The sequence below is a fragment of the Numida meleagris genome, chromosome 7, assembly GCF_002078875.1.
Source record: "Numida meleagris isolate 19003 breed g44 Domestic line chromosome 7, NumMel1.0, whole genome shotgun sequence".
Classification (NCBI taxonomy): domain Eukaryota; kingdom Metazoa; phylum Chordata; class Aves; order Galliformes; family Numididae; genus Numida; species Numida meleagris.
The window spans coordinates 2,893,350-2,904,323 of record NC_034415.1 but is presented as its reverse complement, the minus strand read 5'-3'; the positions used below and the strand labels follow the sequence as shown (position 1 = coordinate 2,904,323).

Genomic DNA, 10,974 nt, shown 5'->3' with positions numbered 1-10,974 from the left:
AAGCTTGTTGCAATGGTTAAAATGTGAACATTATTAGAAAGAAAAAATGTACTGAACCTAGACCCATAGAAGTAGGTGTTGATTAATCTCAAAATAAAATATTTTTAAATAATTATAGAAGAATGGGAAAGATACTTAAAACTCTTGTTTGGCACATTTGCAATTTCAAAAGTGCTAAACATATGTTGTTCTCCATTTGCTATTTTTGAAGCAATTTACAATGTGTAATATAGATAAGTAGGTTCTTAAACGCTTATACAGATTCATAAGATCATCTCAGTGTGCATGTACTACTAATATTTTCCATTTTTTTTCCATTGTCATAAGCATATGTTTGTGTACAAAAGCTGGTTATTTAGGATTGTCACAAAATTAGAAACTGTTATTTTCCCCTGGTTACTCTCTCAATTTCTTCTCTGGAGAAGCACTCCAGGGATAGAAATGAAAATACTGGTAGGAATTTTAAGTGCTTAGATTCAATCTATTTGTGTCTTTGCTGGCTCTCCCTTTTACATTTCTAGTAACTTATATACTAGCTCGTGGTGACTAAAAATTTTGACATTTTTAGCACATAAAAAGGCATTAAATATGTACATACTATAACCAGAGACAGCTAATGCAAAAGTATGCTTCTATCCTCATTACAATGTATATGCTTCTTTGAGAGGTGAAAAAATATATATATTTCCTTCCATGTCTCTTCCACACAATCACTTGCGGTCAGTGATCAAAAACTACCAGATATACTGAATAGAGGTGATATTTAAGTTAATGTAGCAAAAACTGCAATTTTTAAAGTAAGTGTAGCAGGAATTTACATCATCAGAACCCAAAACAAGACTTTAATAAATTTGTCTTCCTGTTTTAATGCATTTGATGCTTTAATGTCGCTGTACCTTGGATTAACAGTATAGTAATGTCATGCAATTTGATTAAAGGAAGGAAAAAGTGTGAGCTTGAACCCGACCATCTCTGAATTTTCAGAAAGCGTCAGAAGAAAGCTTTTGGCAGTAGAAGTCATCTTTCATATATTTACAGAGTCTATTAATGAGTTATCTGTAGGTTAGTTCAAAGGACAATTCCTATCACTCACTGGGTTAGACCAATAGATGCAGTGTTTCAAGAGGCTGTGTTTTGTGGACCAAATTAATACAGGAAGCCCACTGACTAACCTCATGGTCTGACACGGACTATTTCTCTAAAGCCACCAATCAAAAAAAAAACAAAAAAAAAACCAAAAAAAAACCCACCAAATTATCATCTATACATAAGTACAATTTGAATTTACTTTTAGGAGCTGCATCCTACTGTGTGAAACAGATGTCTGTCCTGTGAGACAGACATCAGAAGAGCAGAAGAGCAGCTTACATCTTGGTCTGAGATGTCAAAATTGCATTAGATATAGTAAAACTTGGCAAAGTCTTGTCTTGCCAGCCAGAGAAGAGAGAATTTCTAGTAGGAGATTTTGGAAAGCTGAAAAATTCTTGGTCCGATTACTCAAGTCCCTACTTACCCAAGTGAAAAAGGAAGCAATATTTAGGAAGTAATTGTCTGACACCTGTTATTGAATTTCTGAACTATTGTTGATACCTGTGATCAGAAGCAACACCAATTTGGGCAACAGAATTTAACTAACAAAATAGCAAGTAACAAGCATCTAACAATACTGCCGGCAGCAACTATTACAAATGAGTAGATCCTCTTCTGAGGACTGTAGATGGAGAGATAAAAACCCTCAATGGCTTGGAAAAATCGCAAGTTAACAACAGCTGTTCTGGTAAGAGATGTCCTCAATGCATCTGTTAATTCTTGACAGCTGTCACAAGCAGGAGAAGATGCAATGCACTTCTCAAGCTCAGCAGGATAAAAAAATCAGTTGTAGACTAATACTGACATGGATGAAGAAGGAAACTCTGTCAGCTCAGTGACAAACTGTAGCTTTGTGTATTACTGAAGTCCTTAGTAGTGCCTAGAGCTGGAACAGTGCAGGAAATTCTATTTCTTTCAAAGGTTTAGGGGGCAGTAAAAGAAAACAAACAAACAAACAAAAAAAATAGAAACAAGCTGTTGCCCCATATTCCTTGTGCATAGGAAATATAAACAACGGAAACAGAGAGGGAGGTGAAATCTTATTGAGAAACCTCAAATTATACTGACCCCAAGAGTTACAGCTGAGATGCTTCACTTATTTCATTCTCCTTTGGAACAACTAGAAACAACTTTGGAACAACGTTCTGGGATTTCTAGGCTCCCAAGTATTTGATAGATTTGAGAGTTGAGACGTGAGGTAGCAGGATCCAAGGCTGATAGGTGTAAGCTCAAAATCCTGTTGCTTCCAGCTCCAGGGGCTTCTAATGGCAGGCTTTGTTATGGAACTTTAAGCACCTAAAGCTCTGAGATCTCTAGCAAATCCCAAAGCTTTCTTCAGACGGTTTTGAAACTGATAGATCTCCCAGAAACAATTTTTATGAATTGACAAGTTTCCAGCAAACGTTTCCTGATTGGAGAAATTTTAATTCATTCAAATAGTGGCATTTACTGAAATTTTACTAAAATTTTACTAAATATTTGAAGCTAACTCCACTTATGCAAAATTTCTATCTTTAATCAGCTAACTTAATCTTCTGTTCATAGAAGAAGTCTGAGAGGGTATAAGGGAAATATCAGTATAAACACTCCTTCTTGATTATTTCTTCAAAACTTACGGCTGCTGTTCTGTCCACCTCACAGCGGCTACTCAGAATGAAACAAGCTTCAGCATCATCCATTCTAGAAAAATGAGGGAGAAAACCCTGTTACATACAAAAAAAAAAACCCACAACCTTTTGTTGACTTGTGTTTCACATTTTATAGTCTTATGTGATTGTAGATATAGAATACAGAGAAAGTTTAGTTTATCTGCTTTCATGCATTATGTGAATGTCAACAACACTCCCCTGTGTACTTACTCACAGTGTACCAGTACTTCTTCACTAGGTTCTAGAACATTTTCTTTCCTTGGTTCCAATAGAAGCTGTGCCAAAGTAAGAAAAGCAAGGTGGCCTCAAGCACAACTACTTTGCAAATTAAGTATTTATCAGCCATGAGTATAAAAAGGTGAATTAATAGCACCAGTTTGCATACTGTGTAGGTGTACAGTATGTGTGTTATGAGTAGTAAGAAGGAGTGAGAGAGTGCAGATAATATAGAATTGCCTAGCACTAGCAAAAAGATGGGTGAATGTAGTAGAATAATGCATCAGGGGCATCTCTGTGTATGAATGCATTAAATTAATCAACTATTTTCAGTCTGTAATCTCACTGAGAACATTCAGTGCTTAATTGTTCTCTAGTGATTGTAACTGGTCATGTAATAAAAACAGCGGTGGTGGAGAAGTGGGGAGGAAAACCTCTGACCGGAGGTCTTATGAAAGCTTGCTTTTCCACTCTTGCCTCAAGTCTTAATATCCTCCTCCTGTGACAACTCCATTCTGGAGAATGGAATGGGAACTCAGAATCTTTGATTTCTCTACTGCTAGAAAATAAAAGTGGTTGTGGTTAGCAATAATTTAGGTCACTGGGACCATAGGCTTCTGTTGAGAACCCTTTATTTTAGGTACTGTACAAACAGGACAAAAAGACAGCACATGCCATATTAATCTCTAAATGATGTAGCAAAGGACTAGAAAAGTATATGCAAAAATGAGAAAGAAACTGAGTGTACATGAATTAAAAAAAAATCACGATAGAAAGTGGTCTCATTAGATATTAGAGCAGAGAACAGACTGAAGAGAGAATATAATGGGGAATATCAACGTTAACTTATAGATGTTTCTGAGAAATTCATTCTAGCTTGAAGGTGCACTTGTAGGTGAAATCACAATGGGATTTGTATGCTTATCTGTTGTATGTGTGAGAGAACAGTATTATAGGCTTGTAAGATTTCCTCTCGTTAAGGACTAGGAGTTGTAGGCTGAGTGAGAATAAAAGGTTGCTCCTTGATGAAAAAGAAGGGTAAGCCAGCGAAGGACTGCAATGAGAGGTGAAGTGATGGACTATGCAAATAATATTTCCAAAGTGCTCTGAAACATTTGAGATGATATATATTGATATATATTAAAAGCTTGAAATATATTGAAATATATTGATATATATTAAAAGCTTAAGCATTGTTTTAGTGAGGTTGAAATAAGAGCTTGTGTAAGAAAACTCTGGCAATATTTGAGTTCAGTCTACATAGGATGCTCTACAAAATAATTCCAAATATATGATCTGCAGTAATTTACTGGTTCTATTTGAGCAGCAAAACTTAAGATCTATTTTCAACTACCTGCAACCAAAATTGATGAATAGATATCCATATTAAGAAGCCAGATAAACTAATTGAGTTATTACTCAATTAATGACTATAGAAATAGTGATTGAATTTGTGTGTTTTGTGTGTGATCATTCAAAGAAAGTAGAAATGAAAAAGAAAGATAAGGTCAGATAATTAATATAGGTACTCCCATAGGCAGCAAAGAGTAGGAAAACAGGAGAAGCCTCAGAAGATTGAGGTACTTGAAATGCAAAAAAAACCCCAACATTGTGACAAAGGCAACTGTGTATTTCTAAAACAGTAATGTCAAGTGCACCGGACACAGAGAAGTGAGAATGGGAGGGCAATTCTAAGCACTGATTAAGAAAAAATCATGGGATCTATATGAGTAGTTTCAGATAAGCATGAGAGCAAAAGTGGTAAGGTCCTTAAAAAAAAAGAAAGAAAGAAAGAAAGAAAGAAAATTTGGTGAAATTAGTGATGGAACAGCATTTGATGAGAGACAGTAACCAGGATCAACAGTATATACAGATGATTTTGTGAGGAAATGAAACCTCACTGATCATATTCACCTTTTCTTCCAATGTTTTTTAGAAGCTTCTTGACTCACTTCAGCCACAGATGGCAAGGATAACTCCTCTGATACTAACATTCAGTAGATACCATGAATTTAGGCAACAGAAACTCTAGTAATATCTATGCTAAACACACATATTAGAACCCAGAATATTCTTATAAGAGAATGATTCTATTAATGTTCTAACAATAAGAAAAGCTTTGTCAAGTTTTATATGCCAGAAAATCTGAAAAATAGAACGGTTCTACTGCTTGAGAATTGAAGAATTTGAACGGACTTCAATATATTGAAGATAAAGTTGCGAAAATAATTTAAAAAAAGAAGCATAAAGTAAAGAAAGAGTGGATAAGAAGAGGATTAAGATATGTGAGATGTGTGCTGGGTTCACTGAAGTGGAAAAGTGTAAGAAGAGGAAAACTATTTTTTGACAGCATGGGAGAAAGCCGTAGAGCAAGGAAATTGAAGTTATTTTCTAGCAGTAGTCTGCATGAAGAACAAAGGCTGTTTTAATCAGTGACTGTGCAGATACAAAAGTTCTACTTGTACTGATGCCCAATGTAAGTAGCCATGTAGTTATACCACATGACAGACTGTTTTGTCTTGTTTCCCCAGAGAACACCAAAAAATTGCAAAGTGAAACTTTCAAAGGTAGAAAGCAAGAACGAGTATCATTTTCATAGTCAGATTGTGTACTAGGACATAGAAAAATACAGTTCTCAGTTAACTATTTACTAACTATCCAGTACACCAGTTTTTGGCATTCCTTTCCTTTTTTGGTGTGACTTTTATCATGATATTTTGGCATTGCGTTTCATGCATAATGTCTGTTTGTTTCTCCAAATTTATACATACACTTCTTGTTTGTTTTCTGTTGTTGGTGTTAAACAATATTTTGTTTTGGGAGGGACTTTTTATAAGGGCAGGTAGCAACAGGACAAAAGGACATGGTTTTAAACTGGAAGAGGGTAGATTTAGACTAGATGTTAGGAAGAAATTCTTTACTGTGAGGGCGGTGAGATGCTGGAACAGGTTGCCCGCAGAGGCTGTGGATGCCCCCTCCCTGGAAGCACTCAAGGCCAGACTGGATGGGGCTGTGAGCAACCTGGTCTAGAGGGAGGTGTCCCTGCCTATAGCAGGCGGGTTGGAACTACATGATCTTAAAGGTCCCTTTCAACTCAAATCAGTCTATCATTGTATTTACTAGAAGTTGTTTACCACGTGTCTTGCTATCTTCTCAGTACACTATATTCTCATTTAAAATAAATATAGCAAACATCTTAGGTACTGGGTTATAGATCAGATTAAACATCCTTTTAAGTTCCCACTATGCTTCTTCCCTCAGGAGAGGTGGAAAATTATTCTATGACAGGTATGTTCAATTACATGCTCTGCAGGAAAAAGCTTTGTTGACTACCTCCAGGTTATTGTAAGTGAAATTCATTATTATCGGTAGGGAGGAGTCTAATCTTTCTTAATGCGTAGAACAAATGTTAGCCAAATTCCCCTATGAATTCCTTCTTGAAAATGAGCAACAAAGTGAAAAACAAGGAATCTCTTTTTGAAAGAAGTTCGTAATCCTGAACAAAGATTTTCTGCATTTTCAAATTTTAAACAGATGTAAAGGTAGCTATTTTTTCAGTGGCAGAAATTTGAAGATAGCACTGCTTGCTAGACTTCTCACAAATGAGATTATTCAGAATAATTCTTTAGAAGGCTGAATGTCACAAGTTCTGAGGTACCGGCTTGATTTTAGGTATCTGTATTAGCTGATTAATTTAAGCGAAGACAGGTAAGTTCTTATAAAAAGCAGTGCAGCTAAGTTAAATCAGTTATTTGAGAAGAATTACCTTTCTCTTTGGAGTTTGAAGAGACAATCCTCCTACGCAAATTCCACTGTGAATTCCTTCCCACCTTTAAGTGATTGAGCAATGGTGGTTGGTTTTGGTAGTTTTTGTGTTTCTTTTTTTTTGAGAAACTTTGTGTGACTGATATGTTTTGATTAACGTCATTCAATATTAACTGGCAAAGAGGTTTTTTTTAGAAGTGGTAGAATATGTGTGGCAAGAGAGAGATCCTGAAGGAAGAGTATATAGAGGTAGAGTCATTGCTTACATTACCAGGCTGAACATATTAAGAAAACAAGACTGTACAAAGCATTCAGAGGGTGATAATTACTTTTGTTCACTTTTTCTCCCCTTCAGTTGGCTTACTGTCTGTGCACAAGGAACAGAAACAAATTCTGGTCTTATTGGCAGTTTTGAAATTTTCAACACAGCTTTTTCTAGGGAAATTACAGGCACTCTGTTTCAACACCTTCCAAAAAAAAATGCAAAAAAATAGTGAAAAAAAAATTGGTCAAATGAAGATCTCACAAATACGTTCCTTGAAAATTTTGAGACGCTAGGAAAAACCAACTATAATAAAGATCCCTGCTTTCTAAATAAACAAACTTTCCTTCTAGCTTTTGTTGCTGTAACTTCTTTATCAAAGAGTATATGTGAAACAAAAGTAGAAAGTAAGCGTTAGCCGTATTTGCATACTTTGCTCTCAACAGGTCTTGATCTTTTAGTGCTGAGCCTTGAAGATAGATAACTCTTTGCGACCACATCGGGATTTGTAACACTCTCCGGACCTGAGCATCCATTTCAGTCGGACACAAAATAACAACATAATAGTCCTGCCAAAAAAATAATGAAGAATAGTCATGTTATTACTTGATTATACCATTTGTTGTTGCCAGGAGATGAATCAACAGACTAAGGATATATTAAACTTCTGTGATAATTCTCAAATTTCATTGACAGAAGTAATTTCAATACGAGTGTTAAAGATACTGAATTATTCTTAAATGAAAATGGCAAGAATGTTCATAGAAGACTTTAAGGTGGCCTCTAGAGTTCTGTTAAATTTTAGCTTCTATGAAAGCACTTATTTTTTAGACACAATTCATTTTTCTGTCATTATAGCTGGAAAATGTAGGAAGCTTTCCACAATTAAAACAATTATTTTCTCCATTTGTATTACTCCCTGAAATCTTTTCCTCTACATTAATGGGCAGATCCAAACTTTGCTTCCTGTGTGCGTACGCTCTCTATTAGATGTAAGGTTGCCCCGACATGTACGTGTGTGTGTATGAAAAGGAGAGACAAGTGGAATGTAAGCTGAGAGACTGAGAGGTTAGAACAGTCTTGATATAGTAATCTTCCTTATCACACATAGTCTTTTGCTGGAAGTTTACTTCAGTTGTGAAGGGAATAAATATAAGCCGTTTCTTGCTACATAAGGAGTGTTAGGACTTTTCTTACTTTGTCTCAAGCATATCACAAAGTCTGACTAACTATTAATCTGTGAAATACTGGATTTCTCTGTACATTTGCTTAGGCTTCTTACTACCTGATTAATTTGGAGAATATTTTGGATTTGGGATGTGTCATGCTGCAGCTCAGCCATTTGAGGACTGTATTTTGTGGGGTTTTTGCATTACCTAATGAAGTGTGGTGCTACAGGTAACAGTAAAAGACATTGGCAGAGAAAATTTTCTAAAAGAATTGGTTTACAGAAAAGCTAATGACAATGACTCCAAATTGCTATCTCATTTAAATAAGCTTTTAGGTGATTGGAACAAGTTATGTGACATCTGTTTGCATTAACTATTCAATATGTGTACAATGAGAAAAATCTTGTGTGTAACCTTAAAAGGTCTTTGCCCTTTAAAGTGCATCTATTTTTTTCTTATCCAAAAGTATCTTATCTTCCAAACACTGGTTGGGAAAAAAAAAAAAAAAAAAGCAAAATGCCAAAACCAAAATACACTTGACTTGTGAGGAGCTTTGGATCCAGTTCCCCCAACCCCAAAAACAAACAAACAAACAAACAAAAAAAAACCAAAAACAAACAAACAAAAAAAAAACAGGAAGAAAAATTGAATAGTTTTCAGTTCTTTTCTATTTTGAATAGAAAAAAAGAATAAAAGGAAGTTGCATGGAAATATCTGTTTCTGAAAGGACTAGCATAATTCAACAAGACAGTAATTTTTCCCTCAATTCAAAATGAATGTTTCCATACTCAATTTCGCAGCAGCTCAACTTCTCATTGCAATTACAGATTCTCAGTTTAGCCAACTATTTCTAAATTCAGCTTTACAAATTAAAAGCCATTCCAGAATACTCTAAAAATCAGTGTGTACAGATTTTCTTTTTTCTTTCACTGCAAATACCTGCAGCCTGGGGTGAGCATAGAATTCATTTAAGAAATCCATAAGTAAATCAATCTTCAGAGAGCTGACACACAGCACAACATGTTTCTCTGTCTGAGCTCTGTGTCGACTGTAGTTGCCACCAGACTTTTGTCTCTCCATCCACAAATACGCCAGCTGTTCAAACTGTAATAGATACGTGTCAGTCAAATATAGACAAGCAGCTGTGCAGTAAAAGTGTATCACAACTTAAATACATTGCGTTGTTCAGATCATGCCTTTATTGAATGATGCTCTTAGCACCCAATGTATTTTTCTTTGTAAAAAGATCTCTGGTATGTGGGTCAGATCAATAGTGGGATTATGGAAAAATGTGGCAGTGTGGCCAGTCTCTATTGCAAACAAAGAGCTGAATAACTCCATTAAAATATCATGTGACTACACCTAGTCATAAAATTTTAGAAGAGAGTGAGACTACATTGTTCGCTAACTTGTTCATATATTTCACATCTCTGAACTGTTTTTCCAGTGTCCTGTGATCTTCCCTTAAATGAAAAGTTAAGTTTTCACATGCTTAGGTCACTGGGAGTATAAATACTTAGATAGAAGCACCATTTTACTTTGGGTAATGACTGTCTTCAGAGATTTGATAGTATTCTGAAGGTGACCATATCTGTGTATTACCACTACATCTGTATAATCACTAATATGACTTATACATATAGGTACCCCTTAAATGCATGGCAGCTGTTAATTTTGGAATTTTGCATTTGCCATCTGAATGATGTATGCAGGTTAACAGTAAAATCTGTTTGGCATTCTAATGAAAGGGAAGACTAGCGTGTAATAAGCTAGGAAATATGAAAGACTTATTAAGAATATAAAACAGTGCTCCACTAATCAGAATCCTCTAAGCTAAAGACAATGTTGTAATAACCTGTGCCTTTAATATAATATATAAATACCATCTCACAGTGTTTTGTACTAAGTAAAACGCATTTAATCCTGAGCTGAACTTAACTATATATCTAGTGTGGCAACAGCTTTCTCTCACAGCACTAAACTGATAGAGACACTGAATTGTGAATAATAATTCATTTAATACAGTAGAAGGACAAAGCTCAAGAGATCACGGTTTATAGTAAATGAGGTTAGATCAGGCTAATCCCTGGTGGGGAGCTCTGCTCTCTGGTGACAGCGACAGGGCCTGAGGGAATAGCATGGAGCTGTACCAGAGGATGGTCAGGTGGGGGTTATGGAACAGGCTGCCCAGGGTGCTGGTCGTAGCCCCAAGCTGCTGAAGCTCACAGAGCATATGGACAACACTCTCAAACGCAGGGTTTGGATTTTTGGTGGTCCAGGTGTTGAACTTGATGATCCTTGTGGGTCCTTTGCAACTCACAATATTCTACAGTTCTATGATTCTAGATAATGTCTCCCACATTCTGTGTGTAGAAGACTATAAAGCCTCTTTATCACTACAAAGATGTAAAAATAAAATTTTAATAATGCTTATATTGACGTGAAAGGGCAGTAGATTCCAGATTATTTACAGGTAATGCAAAGATCTTATGTTTATGTGTATATGAGAAGTACTTGAAAGATGAAATTTCTATTTCTGAGGAAATTCTAAATTTCTTAAAGCATATTTTAGTTTCAAACAGAATATTCATTTTATTAAACTGACACGAGTGGGAATATAATTGTATTAGTGCATATGTTTGCATATGCAGACATTAAATATTTAACTGTAATTTACATGTTCAGGTAATTTCAAGGACATTAATGCTGGCAGCTTGAGCTTCAAGCCTCACAGGGTTTCTGTATTGTCTGCTCACAGCTGAAGCTTAGTTCACCATGAGAGCAGCAGAGTGTGGAAACCAAGGCTGTATGAGAAACTTTGGAG

The 10,974-nt window shown here is 35.6% G+C and overlaps 1 protein-coding gene across 1 annotated transcript in view; it reads right to left on the bottom strand.

Moving 5' to 3' along the window:
* The window catches only part of KCNT2 (potassium sodium-activated channel subfamily T member 2), a gene marked incomplete in the record, with an annotated part of 121,230 nt that overhangs the window by 47,514 nt on the left and 62,742 nt on the right, over positions 1-10,974 (bottom strand). The window contains 3 exon segments of the mRNA XM_021404158.1: positions 2,706-2,769; positions 7,414-7,550; positions 9,090-9,254. Coding sequence (XP_021259833.1) covers positions 2,706-2,769; positions 7,414-7,550; positions 9,090-9,254 — 366 coding nt within the window.